This window comes from Cricetulus griseus, chromosome 7 (assembly GCF_003668045.3).
Source record: "Cricetulus griseus strain 17A/GY chromosome 7, alternate assembly CriGri-PICRH-1.0, whole genome shotgun sequence".
Taxonomy (NCBI): domain Eukaryota; kingdom Metazoa; phylum Chordata; class Mammalia; order Rodentia; family Cricetidae; genus Cricetulus; species Cricetulus griseus.
Window position 1 is genome coordinate 37,174,053 of NC_048600.1, and position 26,455 is coordinate 37,200,507.

The following is a 26,455-nucleotide window of genomic DNA, read 5'->3' on the forward strand; positions in this document are numbered from 1 at the left end:
TTTGTTTTCTGGATGTACAGATTCCTTGTGTCCTGGGACCTGACAAAGTCTTCGTATCCCATCACTTCTATATTGTGACAGGGTGTCTGGGACTCAGCATCCTAGACTCAAATGTGCTCTCTGCTAAAACTCAGCTGGGAAATCTTACACAAGTTAATTCACCTCTCAAACTCTACCCTTCTCACTTATAAAATGCTGTTTGGGGCTGGTGGAGATGGCTCAATAGTTAAGAGTTTTGTTGCTCTTGCAAAGGACCTGGTTTGGTTCCAGTATCCATATTGTGGCTCACAGCCACCTGTAACTCCAATTCCAGAGCATCTGACACCCATTCTTGGTTTGTAAAGCCATCTGGCATTCTCATGATACATAGACATACATGCAGGTACTCACATTAAACAAACATCTTTTAAAGACTATTCAGGAGCTGGAGAGATGGCTCAGCAATTGAGCACTGGAAACTCTTGGAGAGGATCTGGGTTCAGTCCCCAGCATCCACCTGACGGCTCACAGCCATTTTTCAGTCCCAGGAGATTGATGCCCTCTTCTGACCTCCACGGACATCAAGTATGCACATGCAAAACAACCATACACATAAATATATATGAAAGGTTTTTTTTTTTAACTTGTTCCCTCCATAGGAATGTGAATGGAAAGTGTTGGAATATTCAGGCAAAGAACATGGCATCTGGCAGGAAGTGACCATTCTAGGAAAGTCTGAACAAGGAAAATGTTTCTTGGTATCAGAACTCCATATGAGAATGACCTTCCAGAGAAATGATATTTCTCCTACATCAGAACGTGAGCTCTGGTGAGGAGAAAGAATGGCATTTGAGCAGCGTTCCATCCTCCTCAGGAAGGTCTAGAGCTGTTATCTCACCCTGCTATGGACACACAAGAAGGATCATGCAATCCTTCTGGTCAGATGGAAATCAAGGCTTTGTGAGGCACAGATTGGCCCATCTCCTACAGCATGTGGCCAAGCCTGATCCTCCAACCCAGAGTCCCCTGCATGTGGGAAGCCCAATGCTGATTCAGTGCAGGCACTCACAGTGTCTACAGTGGGTGGAATTATAGGCCCTGTACAACTTCTTGAATGGAGAATTCTGGACTTCAGTTTGATTCTTTGAAAACTCCAAACACTAATCTATGATATCACCACCTTTTGGATGCAATCAATTTTAGTCGGAAGTGAATTCAATAGAATGAAAGCAGAGGTCTTCTCTCTTTCCTTGTCCTTTCCTGAGTCTGAAGTTGGGGCCAGGGCACAGCCCCCTTGTAGCCTCACTCCAGCTATTTCTGTCTTCTCTCTCCCTGTCCATCACCCCTCTTTCCTGTCTGTCTCTTGAAGTCTTACCATCTATCTCCACTCCTCTTTATCCATCTGGGTGTTTGAAGGTTTTTTTCTCTTTCTGCCTCCTTTCCTGATTTTCTCTTTCTTGTGCCCCCACTCTCTCTTCCTCTTTTTATTGGCATCTATTCTTCCTCTCTCAAATCGTCTCCACTTTTCAACCATTCTTGTCTGTCTTAAAAATTTACTCAGAATCTTCACAGTGAAAATAAATACTAGCCATGGGTCTTTTGATTCCAATTCATAGTGCATGTTCTTTGTAGGAATAATCAACACAAATTAAGCTGACAGTAGCTAAAAACACACAGGATGAAATTTGTTATTGATTAAAAATCCATAGATGACTGGAATCTTCTTTTCTAATTTTGTATTTTTGTACAATTTTAACTCAAGAGAATTAGACTTGGTGAAAATAGTAACTACAAAAGAAAAATCCCAAATGGCAGGAATCATAAATTAGTTGAATTTGTTGTGCTCCAGAAGTTGATCAATGAATCAGATCTTCATAAAATTTACAAAGAATTGACTCCAGTGAAAACAGTTTCCAAAATAAAAAATGGGTCAGGGATAATGTAACTATGCCAGGCAAGATATTGATCTGGGATTAAGTCAGCTTAATGGAATATACTATAAAATTAATTAATGTCTGTAATTCTGATATCAATGTTGCATTCACAAACTCAGAGTCAAAAATGTGAGCCTGGAGCTAGAGAGATAGCATGGTGATTAAGAATGCCTGATGATCTTCTAGAGGACAGGATATCTGTTCTTGTCACCCACGTTGAGTGGCTCTTAACTGCCTGTAACTCCAGTTCCATATCCAAAGACCCACATATGCATGTACACACACACACACACACAATCACTAAAATAAATATACACATAATTTTTTAAAAGCGTGAGCCTAAAATCTACAGGATAGCTCAGTGGGTAATGGCACCTGCCTGGTTTTCATCCCTAGAACCCACATGTTAGAATGTAAAACACACTCCTGGAAATTGTACTCTGTTCTCATATGGGTTTCATGACACACATGCAGGTGCACACATATGTGCACATACACACAATAATAAATAAATAAATAAATAAATAAATAAATAGGTAGATGGATAAGTGTTAAAAATGTTTGGAAAAATTGAGCCTAAACTACTTTCTTAAAGCCAGCTGTGGACAAGCCTAGTTGAGGGTGGGTATAGGCTGACTATCTCTTTCCTAGTGAACATGTGCAAAGTTTGTCAAGCCTCAGCAGTACGTACCTTCTGGGAACCATAAGTGCCCTCTGCCAACAGCCCTGTGTCTGGTACTTGCTCATAATCCATGCACACTTCTCTCATACAAAATTACCTTTCCAGTCCCCCAGGTTTCATCAGGGTCTGCGATTATAAAACACCTTCTTTTTCATTTTACCTACCTAACACCTAGCGCTACAGGAGAAGGGAAAACCAAGGCTCAGAGAGGTCTGTGACAAGGCCTCATTGCTAGAGCTGGTGAAGAAGAATGTGAGTGGTGTGCACTATTCCACAGCTGTCTAAATGTGCTAAGTAACCTGTTGAAGTATGTGTGGGGGAGGTGCACACATGTGTCACAGTGTACACCAGGATGACTCACGAACATCTAAAGATTTTCCTGTATCTGCCTACCATCTTGATGTAGGAACACTGTAGTTGCAGGTATGAGTACTGTGTCCAGGTTTCACATGGATTCTGGGAATTTGAACTCAGGTCTTCATGCTTGCATAGCAAGTGTTTTACCCACTGAGCTATCTCCCAGCCCTGATGTGTTATTCTTTTCATTTTCCTAGCAAAGCTTTGACACAACCTAAAAAAAAATGCGTTTGGTTATCATCAAAGAGATGTTTCTGTTTTCATAACACTTGACGCTAGTCCTCCAAACACACACACACACACACACACACACACACACACACACACACACACACACACACGCTCTAGTTTTATTAATTCATCAGAACAAGTCACTGTCTTGTTAAAGGCTTCTTGAATGTTAATGAATGAATAATTAACTTTAACTATATAATTAGCCTTTAAATGTGCTGAGACCCCTAGAGAGCATCTGAAAACATGCATAAGATGATGAGCTAAAACCGGAAGCTTTTGATTAGGAAATTTCAGGCTGCCTGGCAACACAAGTCCCATTCCCAAAAAGGACCCATGCTGCAATGATGGGGTACAGTCTTCACTCAAGTATGGGTAATCAAATTTTCTAACAAATAGCTTGGCCTAAGAGCGGCCTTTCAAGGGCACTAGATAGATATAAGCATGTTGACCCACTGAAGTGATGAGGTCAGATCTACACACCTGTGAAGCTGCAGAGCTCTCCAGAGCTGTCAGAAGTCCCAGCTGGAAGTCAGCAGGCTCTAGTACTCCAGGATCCTGTGAGATCCCCTCCTTGCCTGTGCTTCCTTGTACAGAAGCCAGGTCTGGTCCCCTCTCTTCTTCAGTGTTACCATCATTTCTACTTGTTTGTGTTCCTTGAGGACTACTGGTAACAGAGAGTGATGGCATCTACAGGTTCTGTGAAATCTGGTGTGTGTGTGGGGTGTGTGTGTGTGTGTGTGTGTGTGTGTGTGTGTGTGTGTGTGTGTGTGGATGGGGGTGCTGTTTGGGGTTTCAGCCTCTGTTTCTGTCACAAGAAGGGTGGAGCTTCTGAAAACAGGCTGTGCTTGCCTCAGCGTGCCAGATAGGGCACTGTCCCCACTCCAGGAGGGTATCAGGCAGGACTCTTGTCACCTCAGGAAGATCCTGACCTTGTGCCTCCTCCTGTGCAGTGGGAAAAGCACTTAGCTGGAAAGGTGAGAGGCTGGTTTTTCCTCTTGAAGATGTAGCCGGGTTCCCTCCCCATGAGGCCTGTGCTTTCACATGGACACTTAGCTCTGAAGGATGGAGGCCCCCAGGGCTGGCCTTTTCTCTGTGCTGGTCAGAGCTCAGCACTGCCAATTACCCATCTGCAGCCGGATTCATCACTCTTATCTCCTGAAGTTACAGCTCAAATCCCTCAAATGTTTGTGAACTCTCTTCCTCTTCTTCATCCTTTGTTTCCAACAAGAGTCTGTGCCCATTAGCAACTAGCTACCCAACAGATTAGGACATAGTAAATCCAGGAAGAGTGCCCCATGCAGGCAACTCCAGACCTACATGCTAGATGTCTGCTAGGGAATAGACAAGAGCTGAATCATCAACCAGATGCCCTTAAACTCTTACTGATCTGCCCCGTCCTTGCTTCTTCTTTTGTATCTGGCTTGAGTTACAGTGTTAAATCCTAATCTGAATTTCCTAAGTAGCACACAGAACTGAACCCCCCTAGTATTTAAGTCCTAGAGGGTCTCTGTGGCCTTGGCATCCTCCTAAATCTAAATCCAGCTTTGGACACTTAGAAGCTGGGTGATGGAGTCCAGTCAAGCTCATGCTCACTGTCTCAACTTCCCAATCAGACAATTAGCAATTCACACAATAGGTAAATTCTCTCATCCTTCTACACCTAGAGCCTTGGCTGCTGTAGCCTTTCAAAAATGTGTCTGTTTAAACATAAGGAGAAAAATAATAATGGAAATAGATAAAAGAAGCCTACTCAGGCAAATTATTTGCAACTGGACTTATTACAGAGGGTGCATAAAACCTGTGGGGCCTTTAGCCATAAACTGAATTTAAATGAATGCGTTTATGCATTTTAAGCATTTGATATAAGCTGGCCATTGCACACGCTTTACTTACATAACATCACTTTGTTCCCAACAGCCCTCTGAGGGCAGATACTGTCAGCTCCTTTTTGCAGAGAGGAAAAAAACACAACACAACCCACAGCAAAACAAAACCTGAGCCTCAGAAATACAGGTGCAGCATCCAAAGCCTCCAGCTTACAAAGATCTCTTTCTAGCATATCACAATTTAATTTTTTCTATTAATGACAGCACTGTTTTCAATTGGAAACAGAAAACAAGTACAACTTTTGGACTGTGAGCACGAATGAGAGCCCAGAGTCTGGCGATCCCAGCCTTCACCTTGACCATGACAGGGTACCTGGTGGGTATTGTCCATACCTCTGGCTCTCAGCCACATTCAACCATTTTTTTGCAAGTGTCTAAATTAGTGCAGTTCAATAAAATTACAAACTCAATTTCTTGGCTGGCTGCATTAACTGAAGTTCAAAGGTCACTCCCACTGGAGATTGCAGAAACAGGACATTTGCATTGCTACAGGAAGCTCCCATGGACAACACTCTGCTGGAGAACCCTGTGGTGCAGAATATGGACTACCATAGTTGCATCCAAGACCGCCTTAGTTTTCCAGAAGCTTATATGCCTGTAGACAAAACAGAAAAGCACAAGAATGATGTCATCTGTCCCCTGGGCAATTGTGATGTCTCAATGGAAGTGATGCATGCCAAGTGCTTTATGCAAACAATTGCCCTGGGATTGCCTTTGTTTCCTGTAGACAAGAAAGAATATGTGTGGTGCCTGTGTATGGTGTATTTGTGTGGAGTTTGCGTGTGTGTGTGTGTGTGTGTGTGTGTGTGTGTGTGTGTGTGTGTGTGAGTGTGTGTGTGTGTGTGTGTGTGTGTGTGTGTGTGTGTGTGTGTGTGCTGTGTATGTACATGCGTGTGCAGCAGTCAGAGAAGGACATTTGTGTGTACTAGGGATTTAAACGTGGCTCTTTATGTTAGTACAGAAGGTGCTCTTACTGATGGAGTCATCTCCTCCAGCCCAAAGGATATTGTTTTGAACATGCAGGTGTCTGTGCCCATTTGTATCTAGACTTAGTGTGCTGGAATCATTGGAGATATACATACATACATACATACATACATACATACATACATACATACATATATACATACATACAATAGAGAGAGAGAGAGAGAGAGAGAGAGAGAGAGAGAGAAAAGAGAGAGAGAGAGAGCAAGCTACTTCATGTAACTTCAGTTTCTAATGTTAGCACTGCTTGTGTTCTGCTGTGGCCCCAGGAACACACGAGAGTAGACCAGGAAGAACAGATTCCCGTCTGTGGCTCCCTGTGACTGTGGCCCTGAAGATATGTTTCTTCAGCCACTCCAGTCATCCATAAGTGCTTTTGTCAGGACCAACTATGTCCCTGCCATGAATTGCCATGCCTTTTTCCTATTTCTTCATCTTTCTCAGCAGAACATGTGTCATGAAATGTGGTACCAATTTGCAGAATTATTGCTTGTCCCTAACAATACCAATTGAAGCTGCTGCTGGACAACTCTTGAATGATTGCCAGGCTTAGCTTCTGATTTGTATCCCAACAGTGTGTTAGAAGGGGCTGGGGGTGTGATGAGATGCCAGATGTCAGGGATAGCACTAGGTGGGCTGGAGGCTGAACTGTTCTATATACAATAAGTATACAGTCTGAAATGTGTGTTTATGGTTATTTCTTGAGGAATGGAGGGAGTCTGCAGAGACTTAGAAAGTCTTTATAAAACCAAGGTTCTCAGTATCTCCATGGCAACTGTAGTATGTGAAGTATTGACATTGCAAGTACCTCAGCTTCATCAAAGAGGAGAAATACCACAGACAGGGTATCCCATGTATGACTTCCCTTTTATAGTCACAAGAGGTGACTTACAGAATCTTAGGATGTCTCAGAATCTCAGCAGAACACCATGACCTCCTTACCTCACAGCTGAGGAGCCGGCCATCCAACAGGAAAAAATGGCTTTCCTGCGGCCATGCCTTCCTCCAAGCCCAGCCTAGGACTTATATATGCTCAATCTATCTATCCAGTGTGCTTGTATTACACTATGAATGGCTTTGAACCTTTTCTTTTTTCCTTTATTTTTTAATATATATAGTCTCTAATTAATTATATACCCCACTACCCTTCCTTATTCCTTTCCCTCTTCCCTACTGAAGCCCCATTCTTCTCCCCAACACACCCCTCCTATTTTAATGCCTTTTCCTGTGACCCACTACATTTGATTAGGATTGCTTGCATGGACATGGGTTGGGGGCATTTACTTGACCAAGGACAACTTCCAGTTACGACACTACTGAAGAATATAAATCCCTACCTCCCTGTGATGGGATGTTAATAGGCCATTCTTATGCAAGGGTTGTACGAGAAGCCACTACTGCTATAAGCTTCTGAGTCCTCATGTCTTTTCTAGCTCTCCACACATTATCCCCATCATTCCTGTATAGCTGCCCTTCCAGAAAGGCTGCAGCTGCTTCTCTAGGCAGCTCTGGTCTACCTGTAACACTAGCCACACCCAGCTTTCTGCTCCTGCTGCTGCTGCTGCTGCTGACTGAATGTGCAGATCCCTTCTGAGCAGGATTTGAGATTAATACTTTGTGTTTTGGATAAAAGTTTTGGAGTCTTTCTATAAACTATGTAAGCCCTATAGCATTGCCTTACCTGTAATCATTACAAAAACACAGCAAAAGCAGGAAAAATGGAAATGATGAACATACCTATAAAGTTTGCAAATAGTTGTGTTCCCACAGGGAGTCCCTCAGCAGCTGCCTCTGACAGAATGCAGCCTGATAGATCTTCTTCTGCCACTTCTGTTTTCTTTGCTTCAGTGTTTTACGTTTCCTCATTAGAGAAAGAAAGACAATGAAGTGGCGTCCACGGCAGGAAGTTGAATAATAGCCGATGTAGTTTTCTTTCCTGTTTTAGAATGGAAACATCCATCAGTGCGCTCCACGGTAACAGTTTTCGCCTTTCAGATAACTTCAAATTTTTGAGATTATGTGTATATTCACTAATAGGGTTCTAGGTAATTATTGAGTTCAGCCACTTCATTCCTAAGATGCCATGATGCTTGTGATTGGGAAATGGTGAGTGTGGGGGTGTCACACAGGACTTCTGAAGTGATGCCTGTCATCCCACTTTTGAACTGCATGGTGATTCCAAAGATGTGCCCACATGTGAGAGTTTATGGAGCAAATCAAAGCATAGATGCAATATAGCAATAAAAGTAAACTTATCAGAAGAGATCACTGTTTTTATTGATATGGAGATATGCTTAGCATGTGTGAAATGAGAAAAGAAAGCACTCTGTGATATGACTTGGTGTAATCCATTGGAAGGGACGTGAAATAAAGGAGGGTAAACTACAGTGGATGGACAGCCAGGCCTTGTAAAGAAACTGCAGCGGAACAGAACTGAGCTCGTTCATGCTGTATTATCAGATTGTTAGAGAACTCTGTGGTTTCTTGGGTTACCCTAACAAAGCTGCCTCAACTGACAGTCTTAACCAACTGAAATTTGCTGCCCTAAATTTATAAAGGTTCAGAGTTTGGGAGCAGGGTGTTGGCAGGGCTATGCTGCCTCTGAGAATAAGATAGAAACGTCTATTTTAGTGGTCTCATTGTTCACAGGCTCCTAGCTGCATAATTCTAGTCTTTATATAATGCAAACACCAGTGTGTGTGTGTGTGTGTGTGTGTGTGTGTGTGTGTGTGTGTGTGTGTGTGTGATATTGGATTGGGGCCCATTCAGTATGACCTTATCTTAACTGGTCATATCTCCAACAGCTGCATTTTGAAACAGACCACATACTGAGAGTTTGTACTTCAACTTTTTTTTTGGAAGAGAGATAATTAATCCATAACACCACACTACAGCAAAGTTACAGTTACACTCAAGAACATATGGCTCACAAAACCTCAACTATTCATCTTGTCTTTACATAAAAGGTTTTCCTATCCCCTGCACATTAGTGTGTATTTCTGTGTTTGTGTATGTGTGTGTGTGTGTGTGTGTGTGTGTGTGTGTGTGTGTGTGTGTGCATACAAACCTCAGAAGACTACCCATCAATATGCTAATAGAGGTCGCTTCATAGTTAAAGATTTTGGGTTATAGAATTTTGTAACTTACTTATTGAATTGCTTACATAATTTTAATACCATTCTACATTACTTGAGTTTTTAAATGTTACTGTGTAATGATTTTGTAATGTAAACAGCAAATGTATTTATGTAAGACTTTAAAACAAAAAGGCCTCACTCCTGATTAATTCCTCTTCACTGCTTCATGCCACCACCTAGTTCTACTGTCCTTCAGTGGTTCATGGTGTTCTGAGGCAAACCTTTTAAACAGGCCACCATTTCCCCACTGCTGGGAGGTACTAAGGACAAACACTTAGCAAACAAAAAACCTGCCTGTTTACTCACTTGGGTATATGGATTCTTCGTGTCTTAATTTAGCTGCCTCTTGTAACTTGAAAAGAAAAGGTTCTGGCTTTTATCTCCTCATTAAAAATAGATCCTTTTATGACAAGGGGCTGGAGCAACCATGAGTCACCATCTCCACTGTGTGAGGTGCTGGCGTTGGCTGGGAGAGCAGGGCCCTGAGATGGCACCTGGCCACCCCATGACTCTCTGGTGTCTTGTCATTTCAGGAAGTTGGACGCTTTCATCTATGACGCAGCCGTCTTGAATTACAAGGCTGGGAGGGATGAAGGCTGTAAACTGGTGACCATTGGGAGTGGGTACATCTTTGCCACCACTGGCTATGGAATTGCCCTCCAGAAGGGCTCACCCTGGAAGAGGCAGATTGACCTGGCTCTGCTTCAATTTGTTGGTGATGGTAAGTAAGACCCCGAGGAACCTTGTACTTGACAAAGTAAGGCTCAGAATGAAGGATGTCAACAAATCTCTTGAAATACCCAGGCTAGTCCCCTTGTACTTCAAATTGCGGATTTGTGTGACCCCAAATGTAGGATAGGTTCAGGACAATTGCTATACAGCATTACATAACCCCGCTGTGGTGTGAGTCAGCTTTTCATTGCTATGACAAAATACCCAGGATAAGCAACTTAAAGGAGAAAAAGATTATTTTTGTCTTGTGGTTTCTGAGGTTGCCCTCTAAGGTCCCGTTGTTTGTAGGCCTGTGGTGGAGCAGTGCACTGTGAGGAAGGCTAATGGTAGAGGGAAGCTGCTGAGCCTGTAATGATCAAGATGTGGCAATGGGAGTAGGACAATGTGCAGCCTTCAAGGGCATGTCTCCAGTGACCCACTTCTTCCAACAGGCCACATGTCTAAGTTTTCCATCACCTCCCAGTAGCTCATTAACTTATGAATCCATAAATGGTTTGTTGAGCTATTGTTAGGGTTACAGCTCTCCTGATTCAAAACCTCCCAGAATTCCTATTTCAGGGCTTAAGCATTTAGCGTAAGACCTTTTGGGGTTGGGTCATTTGCGATCCAAACCATAACATTCTAGCTTCATTTCTATTGCTGGGATAAAACACCATGACCAAAAACAATATAAAGTAGGAAAAGGCTTATTTGACTCCCAATTCCACATCACAGTTCATCACTGGAGGGAACCAAGCAAGAGCTCAAGGAGCTAACTACATTGCAGTGAGGAGCAGAGAGGGGATATTCCATCGTGAGTTACTGGTTTCTTACACTGAGCCAGTTTTTTCCTCTTTACAAAGCTCTAGTATGTGTTTGTGAAATAGTACTACTCACATTTTGGGGTGAGTTTTCTGACCTTCGTTAACAATCAAGACTACCCCACACAGACACGCCTTGATCAAGATGATTCTTCAGTTGAAACTTTCTTCCTAGGTCATCCTAGGCTGTGTCAAGTAAACAGTTAGAATTAACCAACACACTATCTAAGTCCTAATATCTTTTCCCTATATTCCAACTTAGAGAAGCATTCCTCGTGAGTTTTGAATTAAAGGAAAACTTTTCTGGACCTATCAGCAGAGATTGCAAAGCAAGTCAGGTTCCGCTAACATGGTGATTCTCAGTCTCTTGTGTAGGAATGAAGAAAAGGAAGTCCCCAGAAAAGGAAGAGCCCCCCTGTTTTCCATGAGAATTCCACTCTTCTGCTGCCTAATATGCAAACTAACTGCAGTTCCTCTTCTCACAAATTTACAGCCTAATGAGATCGGGGCTATCTGGGACTGCATTGTATTTCCTCCTGCCCTTCTCCATTCTATGGCTGGGTCTTGATTTTTCTCACTGTAGTGACCAAACATCAGACAATAAACAGCTTAAGGCCCAACATGGCAGCAGGATTATGAGGTAGGACACATTGCTTCTACACACAGGAAGTGGTGCTTGGTTATAAAACCCCAAGCCTTGCACTGGTGACTTACTTCTTGCAGCAAAGTTCTACCCTCCTAGAAGATCCACAGCCTTCCCCAAACAGTGTTACCAGATGGGGACCCAGGGTTGAAAGACATGAACATTTAACCATAGCAGCTGGTAATCTCTCCACATCTCTTAGCATGATGAGATGGCTTTTAATGTCCTGCCCTCCAAGCCATAGTTTCTATCTGGGTGGCTGATGCAAAGACAGGAATTAGAATGCCAGCATAGAGCACAGGCTGGTACTCCCTCAATACAAGACACAAAAGCTCAGGGCATAGGACAGAAGCCCCACTCAGAAATGGATGGAGCATACTGTCAGACACATTACAGACTGTGCCATGCTGTGTATAGCTGAGAGGATAAAATATAGCAACCACTGTAGTCAAACATGATATGAGTTTTGCAAAGGTTTATAAACATGTTGGTTTGGGTTTGAAAGGAGTTTATAATTCTTTGTAGCTTTCCTTCTTTCTCAGTTCACAAAGCTAATTCCTTAATTTTTACAGTGCCATCAAACATTCTACTGTTTTTTATTTAGAGTATACTTTATTAGTTTTTGTAATCAAACCCATGTAGATAAGGCCTCACATATTTAATACCATTACCCCTTCACAAATGGAAAAAAATTAAGTTCAACATTTCTAGACCAATATGGCTGTTAACTTCTGTACAATACCAACTCAACACGGTAAACTGGGATACTTTTTTCCAAAATTGACAGCACAAACCCTGTCTCGAAAAAAAAAAAAGAAGACAGCACAGCCAAAGTTTCCAAAAATTCAAATTATATATGTATATATTTATATTTATATAAAAAGACCAATAATAGCAGTATGTTAAGCATCAATAGCAGCAACAGCTTTTCCAGGTTCTGCAGTCATTTGAACAAAATTGTAGAGACATCCAGCACACTCCATTTAAAAAAAAAAACAACAAAAAAGTAAAAAACAAAATCCCAGAAAACAGCACAGTTCTGTTACTCTTATGGTACCTGGCACCATTTTACCATCAAACATTTCAAATGTGTTTTATATTTACCTCTCAAATAAGGACATCTGATTCTCAGGATTCCCTCCAGGGCATTTGTTTCTTCCTTGGATCACTGGTCATGTTCTCTGCTGTGTAACTGTGATTTGTGGCTATGTTGGTCAGCTATTGCTGTAAAATCCCAGAGGCACACAACAAGATGCCTTGACTTTTCTGAGGGAAGTGCAAATGGAGTGGGCAAGCCTGGATTCACGGTTGGATGATTTTGATGGAGATGAAGTCAATGAGTGAAGTGTGTGACCTCTGCACATGCATGCTGGTTATGGACCTCAGACAGGCTGTTACTAGTCACCTGGAAGAAGGTATTTTCTTCACAAATGAAGCACTTTGCTGTGTATGGACATGGGGTGTTTCTGCTTGGTTCCATGGTTGTCTTCTAATACTCTCCTATCCAAAACAGATGACACACCCCAAACCCAAAATATTGGGCATATATTCCTTTATGGGAAGAGAAAGAATAAGGGGAATAAACACTGTGATGCCACTGGACCAATTTTTTCACTCCTCTTCATAGGCTGACCTAGTCCCCACAGAACCCTGAACGTAAGAGGTCAATGAAGAGTTGAGTACATAAAGACATGTATGGATGAATGCTTGGTGTCAGGCTAGATTTCATTTGACAGGAAGTGTTTAAATGTGATGGGTATCTGTCAAATGAGAAAGCTTTAACTCCAGCCCTGTTCGCTGCTGTTGTCACTCTTGTAGCATCTGTTATGAAATTGCCGATATCTTTAGAAAACAGAGTATGTCAATCAACATACTTGATGCTTTACATATATTCTTTAGTTTATCTCCAGAACCACCTCTTCATTTTTATTTTACAAAGGTGGAAACTGAAGTTCAAGGGGCTTGCAACTTCCCTTTCCTGTAAGTGGTGATATCTCTACTTCAGAAAGAATCCAGTTAAGAAAAAGTCCTATTCTTTTTATTTTTCTAAGATGTCTGGAAAAGTTGATTGATTGGACACTTGATGTTAATAGGCACTACAGGAAGAAGTGATTCAGTGCATATCTGAAATAAATCTGTGTTTGCTCTTCTTACAAATACTTCTGTAAAATTACCTCTTAGCCTCAGTTACTCATTTGTGTGTAGGTTCAGATATTTTTATATGATAAGAATGGAAAATGAAATGAGGGGATACGTGTAAAGATCATAGCTTAGCACAGACCCTACAGCATAATATGGCTCAAAAACGTAAGTTGTGAACTTCATCCTCTCTATCATCACCATCATCATTAACATCATCATCATTTTCATAATATGATCATCACAGTCACTAAAACCAAAATATTCTTCTTTAGTTTTGTTATCACCACCACCATCATCGGTAAAAATACCATCGACACCACAACCACCAATATCCTCATTATTATCACTATCACCATCACGACCATTACTTCCCTACCATCTTCACCAACAATATCAGCATCAGTATCAACACTATCATTGTCGTCATTATCACTGCCACCACCCCTGTCATAATTATAATTGCATCAACATCAGCAGCATAATCACAATCACTTTCATCCTTATTATCACCACCACCATCACCACCGTCTATACCATCAGCCTCAAAATAATTATCATCACCGCGCCTCCATCATCATTCCCATTGCCATCTATCCCCAGAATTAGTATCAGAAACACCAGCATCATGGGACCATAAGTTCCCATAATTACCATCAGCATTGACATCACTATAATCACCATGTTTATTTCTACCACCACCGTCATCACCATCTTTCTCTTCAACATCTTTTCCCTTATCTACCATCACCATCCCTGTATGATGCTCATGTTCAGTGTAGCTCAGTCAGTGATATATTAGCAATAATACAGTTAGGTAATAAATATCCCAGATACTTCCTTGTGGTGCTGAACAGGGACCTCCTTCCCTGCAGCATTTGGAGATGCTCACATATAGAGAATTAAGTTCTTATAGTTTATGTCTTGGCTTGAGATGCTCACACATAGAGCATTGGGTACTTATAGATAGTTTATGTCCTGGCTCAAGATGCTCACATATAGAGCATTGGGTTCTTATAGATAGTTTATATCCTGGCTCATTGCTTTTCCCAGTCACACTGCTAGGGTTGGGAAATGTGTCTTTTCAGCTTCATCTTCAGAGGCCATCTGGAAGCAAAGACATGGAAGAGAAAATGACGTTGCTCCAGGGGGCATCTTAAGATAATCTTCCCGGAAAGCCATGTCCAATTCTGAATGTCTCTCTAGGAGTAAATACATGAATTAACACAGCTGCATAAATATTTCACTTATCTTATGCAGTTTCAGCAGGATTAATTATGCTCTAAAATTAGACCTGTAAAGAGCACAGTGCCAAGCAGTACCTAATTATTATTCATCCCTTAGAATGGAGTGTTTATCTCTTGTTATAGAGTAGCTCCAGTGGACGATTATGAGTCTAATGAGTGTCAAAAGTATAAAAAAAATTTACTAATGGGCTGCGTAAATATAACCTCTGAGTGAAGTGTTTGGTTATAGAAAGACCTCTTATGTAAAATCTACCGGTCACCTCCCTAGGAAGAAAGCCACTAATCTATGTCTAAAGATGCACAGAACTGTAGTAAGACAATGTTTTCCTTCTCTCGTCATCCATGTCCCCTTTGGGTCAGTGGGATGCATTATAGAATCTTTAGTTCCTAGGTCAAAAAGCTCCTGAGTGCCTTTTGGTCCCATCAGTACCAATACCAAACATTTATTGAGGAATATCACTGCTGATCCAGGACAAGGGTATAATTGTTTTTGCTCTTTTCTTCAAAGCACTCACAAGTGGCTTACAATGTATACATTTAAAATATGTAAATTTAAAATAGAAATATATTTACAACAATCCATTCATAAAAATGTATGTAAAATATGTAGACTATACATACATGCACTTTTACTAGACATCTTGGATAGACAAGAGACTCATCAAACATCTATGAAGCACTAGATTTTAATGAGATTAAATGGAAAGAATACATCATAAAGAAACACAGAGCAGTGAGACTGTACAGAAAGAGAAGAACAAACCCAGAGTTCCTAGGAGCTTCAGTGATGTACTGACCCAATGACTAGTAAATTTCTGTGGCACTTGGTATCTCCCTGGAACCTGAAAGATGACATAATTGAACACAGAGGCTCACTGAGCCTGGCAGTTAAGAATGGAATTTCTGGCGTCAAAGTAGAGGTGAACAAGGGACCTCTTAGTGCTGATACAGCTTGTGAGTTTTTGGGATTTTCAACATGATTCTGGGATTTGGAAGGAAAAGGAACATTACAGAGGTCAAAATCCTCTGGTATACAAAGGCCAGTACAAAAAGATATTGAGAGGTCAGACCAGACACAATGACACATACCTGCAATCCCAGACTTGAGAATGCTGAGGCAAGAAGAAAGAAAGCAAGGGCTTGGGGTGCAGCTCATGGGGGCACTTACAGGAATGCACAAGACCATGGGTTCCATCCACAGGACAACCAAGGAGAAAAGAAGCATCAAGGGAATGACAGTATATATTATTTGTAAGCAAATGGTGCTTAAAACCTGGAAGAGAGCTGTTATTCTAGCTCCTAGTGGATGACCCAGCATCATGCCAAGTACATCATATATAGCCTGACAATGCTATAGAATGCATCTTAACTATGTATTTGCAGTATAGGAAAGTGGGGCTCAGGAGACAAAAAGAATCACCCAAGGGTCTTGTCTAAAGCAAAGATTTCATTTGAGAAGGACTGAGATTTGGCATTTTTAATCATCTCCCAAGTAGTGATGCTGTGGCCAACAACTTGTATAGATTATTATAAATGTAAAAACTCAACCAAGTTTATTTGTACCATTTTGATCTTATTTCCTTTAAAATAGTGGTTCTCAACCTGTGGGTTACGATGCCCAAAGACCATCAGAAAACACAGATATTTACTTCATGATTCATAACAGTAGCAAAATTATAGTTATGAAGTAGCAGTGAAATAATTTTATGATTGGGGGTCACCACAACATGGGAAACTGGATTAAAGGTCACAGAACTGGGAACGTTGAGAAACCCTGCTCTAAAACATTACGAACAGGCTGGAGAGATGGCACAGTGGGAATGCTGCTCACACCGAGGACCTGAGTTTAGTTCCCAGCACGCATGTTCTGCAGCTCATGCCCACCTGTAACTACAGCTCAGAGAATCTGGTACTTTCTTCTGGCTGATGGTGACATGCATAAGCATGTGCACATATCCACACAGAAACACTCATACACACACATAAAAATATAACATCCTGGCCACAGCAGCCTGTCACCTTAGCTAAGAGTATTTTTTTTTCCCAAGAAACATTAATGTTTATCTATACTGGTTTGCACTTTGCTCTATGGGATTTCCATTTAAACTCTGAAATGTGTTATTTGTCCCCAGTACATGCTAAATCCACTGAATAAATGAAAATAAAAATACTAATAATCACATTAATAAATCATCATAGGTTTTTATACATTATTTATATGGTACACTCTATTGTATTATGCCATGTTTAGGCACATAAAATAAATTTTACATGTGAAATACTTGGAAAATATGACACATTTCTGTTGTTTTTATATTTGTATAAGTAAGGTCTGGGAGATGGCTCAGTCAATAAAGTCTATAGTGTGCAGGCATAAGGATTTCAGTTTAATCCCTAGTGCCCATGTAAACAGCCAGTCATGGTGGCATGAGCCTGTGAGCCCAGTGCTGTGCTGTGCTGGTACAGAGATGCAGACCCTGCAGCTCAATAATAAGTCACAAGTTGGAGATCTTCAAGTCTCAATGAGAAACTTATTTCAAAATAAAATGTGGATAGCTCCTAAAGAACACCTTCACACACACACTCCCACGCACGCACAATGTGCATGTAAACCCTCGTGCACAGATGAGCCAACACAGGTGTGAACATTCAAATACATGCACACATAAACATTTTGGCCAAATCAATTCATTTTTCTGGGACTCCCCCCAGGCTTTAGTCTAGTTCATGATCATTGTTATACTACATTTAAGCATATATGATAGTTGTTATCTATGAAACGTTGAATATATATATATATATATGTATATGTATATAAATACATAATTTGTGTTAGATGAATGCACTGAACACCTCACACTTTTATTTGGCAGTGTTGTGGTAACTGCTTTAAAGGTTCATCTAGATTGTATGTAAATTGAGGGAACCACAGCTGTGTTCTGAATTAGTAATTCAAATTAGTAATTGCTGTAGCATTCTACAACAACTCTGCCCTAGAGTTTTGGGAAACACTAACCCAGCATATTGATGTCCCCAAATCTTGAAGTAAGTAATGTAACAGTAAAGGGATGTATATTGAAAGAACCATTTCCTGCCTCTAAGTCAGTGGTTCTCAACCTTTTAAATGCTGCCACCCTTTAATATAGTTTCTCATGTTGTCGAGACCCCAACCATAAAATTATCTTGTTATTACTTCTTAAGTGTAATTTTGCTACTGTTATGAATCATAATGTAAATATTTGATAAGCAGTATATCTTATATGTGACCCCCTAAAGGGGTTGTGACCCATAGGTGGAGAACCACTACTCTAAGTGGTTCGGTGTTGATATCCTCATTTCTTGTTTGTCAGCTGTTCTTCCTTTGAAGGACATGGTGGGGTGCTTTTGACAGTTAGGGACTCCCTGCTGCCAGCTGGAGTGCAAAGTGTTCCTATAACTGGAGATGTACTTTTTGTAGCTAATTAGGACTTTCATAAATTGCTCTGGGCCACTGGATGAGCTGCTAATATTTTCAACTTCAATCTGCCCTGATCCAACTTCCAAGCTTAATTTCCTTGGGTGGAGCTGGACACCCTGTGGTATGGCTGGTAATGACCACACATGCCTCCACTGTGAGGAATAACACAGAGGTCTTTTCAGACTGTTTCCTTGGCTGGTTCAGAAGATCATGGCCATGTGGGCAAAGACAGATGTTCTCCACCCCTAACTATATGTTCTCCACCCCTAACTATCACTCCCAATACATCTGAAATGCTGCCATTTGCATTTTTGGACAAATGTAGGCTCTTTGGTGCTGCCTCCTTGAAAAATGGAGTTCCTTCATTCTCTTCTGACTCTGTTTCTAGGTTTGAGTGTGGCCCATCCTTCATCCTTCTGCTCCCCATAAAGACTCCAATAAATGCAAGTCCCTTTCCTTCCAACATGCTGAGCTCTGAGCTCACAGTGTCCTGTGGGACCCAGCAATGCAAGGAAAGCAGAGGAGACATGATGAAGGCTCTGTAATTTTTCTAGCCCTGGAACCTGAGTAAATTAATGTTTCAGAGTTCCAGTCTCTTTGTCTTTAAATCTGAGTTGTTTAAAGGTAAAAAGTAAAACAAGTATAAGCTAATTCAGTGAGCCAACACCAATGTTTAAAAGGACAATTTTAAGTTCCTTCATTCAAGAAAAAATAGAAACTGTTTACCAAAATCATGGACACAGCCAAAATAGTATAGAGGGGAAGTTTAGAGCAACGAATGCTTACATTTTAAGAACTAGGGGTTGGGGAAGTGACACAGTGGCAAGAATGCTTGTTGTCAAGCATGAGGACCTGGGTTATAATCCCAACACTCACATAAATGTCTTGGTGAAGCTGCCCTTAAACTTGTAACCCAGGTGCTGGGGTGGACGATAGACAGGCCCCCACAACACACCATGATCTCAGAAAAACTAGCTTGGAGCCTGGCATATACTTATGTGTTCTTATTTAGCCCTTCATGTTCTCTGTCCCTCTGAAGATACTAGATTCTGAGTCCCTTGAGGGTGGACAACATTTGTGTCCATGTTTGTTTAGCTTCCCTTCCTTCCCCTGAATTGGCAGATGAATTCAATTTAAATCCATTCAGAGAGTTGGTAGTATTGTAGATATATTTGTAGGGATTATTTGATCCATCAGATATATCCTCTGATCAATAAAGTAATTTTTTCAAGGAAAGAAATTAGATGACCATATTATTCACAGTTCCTATTACCAATACCTGACAGCAAGCAATTTCAAGGAAGAAAGATTTATTTGGTCTCTGGCTTGAGAGGAGATAGTCCATTGTGGCAGGGAATGCCTGGTGGCAGGTGGCTCCATAGAGTGCAGATGTGTGGCAGCTTGCTCTCATCTAAATGTCTCAGGAAGCAGAACAAATTGAAGGCTGAAATAGGGCTTGATCAAAACCCTCTGAGCCATGAAATGTTGAGCAAATTAATTTCTCTGAGTCCCAGTTTTCTCATCTTTAGAATTGTTTAAAGATTAAGTGTTAAAACAAGTGCGAACTAGCCTACTTCCTTTACCTTAGCCCCACCTCTTAAAGGACCTACAACCACCCACAGTGGACCTACCAGCCAGGAACCAAGTTTCAAGCACCTGAACTTATGAACATCTTACATTCAAACCATAACAAGTACTTGTAAGTAGAGAGATGTGGGAGGTAACAATGGATCACAGTCCAATGTCACATCCTCTGGACCTCTGTATTCACTGTAAAGCAGGAACATTCCTTCATTGTTCATGTGTGTACAATAATGACAAACATTCCTGGTTGTTTAATCTTTCCAAAACAATTATCTTGATGTGCAGAATCAGCAAGGCAGTGCATTTCCTGGCTTTTATGACTGAGGAGGATTATCAATTGCTAACGTTTGTCTCACAACAGGGACTCTAAAGCCAAGAAAGACAAAATGTGGCCTTAAGGTTGTATGGGAGTGGCCAAGCTTAGACTAAAACCAGGATTTCTTGTCTTTTAGGCCAAACATGTTCCAAATATAACACAGGGAAAAGAAGCCATGTAGTGACCCCTTGCCTTATTATTTTGAGGAAGACTTGGGGCCTGTGACAAGAGCAAGGGGTAAGGGACACAGTTGGAATAGCAATTTGCAGCCGCCCATTTAGGATTGAGAAGCCACCGGTATAATGAGTAGTGCTGTTTTCAGGCCCTTCCCTCCCAAGGCATAGTGTGAACAGATAGAAGAGGTGTGTGGACAGAGAGCCTGACCCGCTCTTCTCTGGCAAGGGATCTCTAATGGGCCAATAGGCTGGGTCACAGTGGGTCCTCAAGAGTACTGTGTTTACCTCCTCTAGCCCCTCCCTCCTCTTTCATTTTTATAGATCATTTCTCTGCATCTCACTTCTCAGCTTCCATGCAAACCTCCCACAACTTCCCACAACCACTCATCCTAGTCTCTGTCCCAAAGAAGGGTCTGTGAGATCAAGCTGCTGTACCCCACCTTGCATTTCTGGTTTTCCCTCACTGACGTATGATTTTGTTCACTGTGATGGCATCATCAGAACCAGAGCTGGGAATGATACACGCAGTTTCGTTTTAAACAGACTTTCTGCTAAACTGGGTCGAACTCCCACTGTGTTCTCTGCCAAAATCATTCCTGCAGTCCCTAAGAATAAAAACACATGAATGCTTCCTTCATAATTTCTGTGTGTGCACATATGCATGTGTTTCATATATTGTATCAACCAAGAATTGTTTTCCAAATTCTCTAGATTTAGACAGAAGTCTGAGTATTCTCATGTAAGTCAGAGCTCATGGTACTTCTAGGCAGCAGGAAATTGGGCACACACTGCTGAAACTTGTGCTTCCTCTGGGCTTGATCAGGTTAGAAAGTGCCCATGGCCAAGTCCTGCCCCTGTCTACTTGTAAAAACGAAGTACTACTGGGTGGCAGGCACACCTGTGCGTTAGTGTTGGCTGTGGTATTCCTCACACTACAAGAGCAAGGCTGAGCAGCTTCAGTGGAAACTCTGTGCTGCAGAGTTGTACACATTTATTCTTCAGCCTTTTACAGAATAAGTTCGATGATCTCCGGTCTGGATTGTCTAAAGCCTCAGCCCATTTAAAGAGACATGTACAAAGAAAGGATGAAACATTGCATGGAGGCTGAGGAGGTGCAGAAAATCCAAAGACCTCTTCTCCACTCTTAAGTAACTTAGCAGAGAGCACAGGAAACAGACAGAAACTATAGAAAGACTGGCTCTGTTAAAGGAAGGGGTGGGGGCAGAAAGAGGAGAAAGAAGGGCCAGATAAGTGGTGGCAGGGAGGAGAGCACAGGTTCCTGATGGGGAAACAGTGAAAAGAAAGAAGAGGGGATGGTGTGAGCAGAAGAAAACAGGGAATGGAAAAAGGAGATGGAGAGGAAAGGAGAGCAAAGAGAGGGAGCAAGGGGGGAGGAGGGACTGGAGAAAGGTTTGCTGAGTGGTTACTTTATATAATTTTTAGCTTGGACATCAGTAAAGCAGGCTTGGTCTGTCCAAATGAGCAGTTGGCTGTGTTGAAGATGAAAATGGAGCCTTGGAGCAATCTCCAACCCCTTTCTGGCTCCCAGCATAGACCAGGGGCTGCTTCACCCTATTCTGTGAGATGTGATCTGTGTCTCTGGCTTCCCCTGCCAACAGTCTTTTCTGACATAGCCCCCCCCCCCCCCGTGCCTTCAGAGGACTCAGCAGCACCTATGACAACTTGCATCCTCAGCCTGTTTAAAGAGATATGTGCAAAATAAGGATGGAGTAGGGACTGGAGGATGAGAAGTGCAGAAAACCCAAGAGCCTCAGCATCTGGTGCAGATTGGCAGACACTAACAGTCACAGAGGGATCACTGTGTGCCACAAAATCATCTAAGCCTCGTATGCATTGGTTTGTTGAATCCTCACAACAAAGTAACAAATAGACTAAATAAGGTATTCTAAACAGTAGGGCTTCTACCAGCAGATCTGAAGGTCGTGCCTGTGCCAAAGGTTCTCAGGGCCTCTGCTTTAGCTATCTTGTGCTATGTGGCTGCTGTTACCCTCACAGGCCACTCATGTCTTAGGATATTTTGCATGGAGATGGTTGAAAGCATAATTTGAACACAGAGCAGTCAAACCCCAGGCTCAGCCCACTTTCTTCTTGCATGGTGGACTGGCGTGTGTTACAGATGCTAACAGCAGAGGTCAAGGATGAGAAAGGGGCCTGTGCTCTCAATCTAGTTTTCCATGGTAAAGGAGACTTGTCTGTGCCTCAGGCCCTGGCACCCTGGAAATAGACCCAGCCTAATTTTTGAGATCATTCAAGCTAGCAGTTTTGGGAAAATTCAGGACCCAGAAGCAAGAGATGAGAAGGAATGAAACAAGGACAGAATGTAATTAAGAGAAGTCAGATGTTTGGCCCCGATATAGTCATGCAGAGCTGCCTCTCCCAGGTTCACAAAGGCCTATTTTGGATGCAGGAATTTCTTGTTCCCCGCAGAGATACTCAGCAATGCATAATCCCCAGAATGCTAGAATGTTTTTGTTGCTTACTAAATGTATTTTAATCAAATTGAGCCTTCAAAGGCTGAACTGTTTAAATCACAAACTTTCTAACCAAGTTGGTAAAGACTGGATGCCACTGGCGAAGCACCCACATTTTATTTGCTCACTGGTTCATTCGTTCACTCGTTCATTCAGTCTCCTTTCTAGTTATTCATTCAAAGAAGAATTAATGGCAACTTTGAAGCGTGGTGGTGGGATACAATGATGATTAAGCATTCTTGTTTTGGGCCCTTTACTTACAAAGATGATTCCGAGCTGGACCTGGTGGTGTAAGCCTGTAATCCCAGATACTCAGAAGAGGGAATGACAAGTTTCAAGGCCTGTCTAGATTACAGAGTACACTCAAGGCCAATTTTGGCAACCTTTTGAGACACCGTCTCAAAATAAAAATCACAAAGAGGCTACAGATATAGTATAGAGGCTGAGTGCTTGTCTGCCAAGCATGAGGCCCTGGGCTTATTTCTCAGTCCTGGAGGTAGCATGGAGTTTTCGTGTTTTTTGTGTCTGAATAAACTGTTTTAGATTCAACTATGTAACTTTTACTCTCCTGAGGCACTTTTATTTTTCTCTACACTGGTATTCAAATACCCAATAGTTAAGAGTCTCTGTTTGGAATAACAACTTTTAACATTTGGAGACATCCTCTCTTGTTGGCAAATGCAACAGGTCACTCAGTTGGATTCCGTGATGTCAAATCTTGGCTTCGTGTTTTCTCTATCCTCCTTCTCTCAAGGATCCCCATTGACCTTCACTGAGATCCAGGTGATGGTGAAAACAGGAGGAATGATGTCTTAGGATCTCTAAGCATCAGCCTCATAGGAACCATAATAAAGAATATAGGAGACTGGGGGGAGAGTGTGAATGGAAGTAGCAGTCTTTAATGCTGTTTTCTGCTTCACAAAGGATCAAAATAGGCATGGGAATCTTTACTGTTATCAAAGATTTTACTTTCCTTTATTGGCTATAATAATGGTGTTAAAAATAATATAGACATGGCTGAAGCTTCACATTAAGGTGGAGAATAAGCCATTGATTGACTGAGGTCTAGAATAGATTTTGAGAGAGGCTGTGAATGGTCAGATTCCTGACATGTGTGGATGTAGTTTCATCAGAAGCCACCCAAGAGTTGTCCCAAGGTCATTATTGATAGATGGTGGGTTGACTGAGCCTGACGTTCTCATGTAGATCTCCTTATTTTCCATGGTCAATATGGAAATCTTCGCATGCAAAAAATTTATTTACATATGAACATCTTCTTTGGTTCTTCCTGTCTGTCTGTCTGTCTCTCTGTCTGTCTATTCAAAGAAGGTGTTGATAAATGATCATTTTAATGTCCTAGCCACTGAGTCACTTTGACCATTCTATGATCCTAAATCTGTACCCAGGGCAAATTATTCCATTCAGAAACAGTACTTTCAGAGAAGAGATATGTTAGTTCTGAGCATAGATTAGCAATAAAGGCCTTAATGGCTTCTTCATTGGCCTGTGACCAGATGGTACCATGAAAATTAGACTTGTTTATCTCTCTCCTAATTTTAACTAGAGACATACTTGGAATAATAATAGAACAGTTCTTACTTAGGAAACATAAAAATCCATAAATATCCAGAAGGGTCATTGACTCTCCCTGGGGCCCTGAAACTCTTGGAATTTGCATCTGTGAAAGTTCCCTCTGCAAATTACCCAACAGACCCTTTGGTTTCCAAAATCTCAGTATTTGTTATTAGTCTGACAGACAGCAGCATTCAAAGAAAGACTGCTGCACCAAGCATGAGCTGACCAGCAGGGAATTACTTAACCTAGGGGAAGCCAAGTGTCAGGAGAACCACAAAAAGAGAAAATGAGACATAGTAACTCTTGGTAAGTCAAAGGCAATGCCAGCCTTGTGCAAACTTGACAGGATGGGAATAGTGAACTCCAATCCTTCAGCTCCATACTGTTCAAACACTCTCATTCAGAAAGGCAACGAGAGATAGATGGACAGACAGATGTGAAAAACCACACAGACCTACTACCTTCACATAATTGTTTCCAATTTGTATATTGCCTATCGGATCCTGTCACACACAGTGCATTTTAAAAATAATTATTAGTGACATACACATTCAGATATTTCTGTGTTCACTGACTTTAAACATTTTTATATGTGTACATTATCTGATAGTAACAATTATTTTAATTTTGGGTCATGCTTAACCAAGGAGACATTGCCTATTTTTGTTTGCTTGTTTTTTTTGTATTGAGCATTGAACACAGGGCCTCACTCACACTAAGCAAGTGCTCAACCACTGAGATAGACCCTGATCCTATTTTTCTTTCCTTTTTCTTTTTTTGCTATCTTTAAGTTTAAATTTAAAAAATTTAAAGAGTTTTATACATGAATACTACATTTACATAATTTCCTTCCTGTCTTCTCCCTCAAATTTCTCCTGTTCCTCCTCAATCCTCTCTCAAATTCATGAATGTTTTTCCTTATTATTGCTGTGTGTGTATAAATACAACCTACTAGGTCCTTTTAGTGTTGATGTATACATACGTACATACATATGTGTTTATGGATGATCACTTGGGATTGGATAATCTTATCAGGGAACTCATTCCTAGAGACTAGTTTTCCTTCTTTCAGCAGCCATTAATTTCCTGAAGCTCTTTATCTAGGCTTGGAACCTAGGTTTCCCCTATTTGTATTGAAATGTCAACTTGGTGATGTCACTGAGCATGTCTTATTTACATGACTATATTTTTGAAATTACTTGGATGTAGCTATTCTGTCACATACAGAAGACATCATCTTATAGCAGACATTCTAGCCCTCTGGCTCTTACAATCTTTCTGCCTCCCTTCTCTGATGTACCCTGAGCTTTAGGTGTAGGGGTCACATTTTGATGTATCAATAAGGGTCCTGTACTTCATAGCCAGTTGTTCTCTGCATTTTGACCAGCTGTAGATTTCTACAGTTCTCTCCAACTACTGCACAAAAGAAGCTTTTTTTTTGATGAAGGGTGAGAACTATACTCTTTCATGGATGTAAGGAAGGGTGTTTAGAATGCAGTTGGGAATTATAGTGATTTAAGAACGTGGCAATTCTCCTCTTAGGTCCATGACCTCACCATTCATGGATATTTTGTTAGAATTTCAGTATCAGGAATGCATTCCCTCCTATTTGGGCAAACTTACAATCCAATTATATGGCTGTTGGTTAAGCCCAAGATAAAAGTGACACTATTGCACCCTTGGAGATAGCTTGCTGGGCTGGTCATTGCTGTGATTCATAGGCTTTAAGAATGGGTAGGACTATTAATTACTTTTCTTCCTTGGCAACTTGCATAGCACCTTTAGATACCATGTGAGCTAGTCCTCAAGGTGGAGGTAGTTCCAGCATAGTTCCTTCACAACCTGTGTCCAAAGTTGGTGGTGAATTCAGCAAAGGTGTCTGATCTTCAGGTTCTGGTAACTAGCCAAGGGGAACAGCAATGGTCTGTATTGTCTGGGGACTCTATTGGGTCCCCCTGACCACCCCTGGAGAGGGTGTCTAGGCCTAGAACTGGAATTTTTGTTAGATAGTCTATGGCTTTTGGTAGGGGATCATTATCACCCCAAGTATTATAACTTCATTTAAGATATATACATAAAACAATACATAGTACATATG

The 26,455-nt window shown here is 41.4% G+C and overlaps 1 protein-coding gene across 2 annotated transcripts in view; it reads left to right on the top strand.

Annotated features, from left to right (window-relative positions):
• The window catches only part of Grin2a (glutamate ionotropic receptor NMDA type subunit 2A), a 399,257-nt gene that overhangs the window by 353,700 nt on the left and 19,102 nt on the right, over window positions 1–26,455 (top strand). For both annotated transcript variants that reach the window (XM_035447964.1, XM_035447965.1), the window contains one exon: window positions 9,730–9,917. In XM_035447964.1, the coding sequence (XP_035303855.1) occupies window positions 9,730–9,917 (188 nt within the window). The remainder of the gene's footprint in view (window positions 1–9,729; window positions 9,918–26,455) is intronic.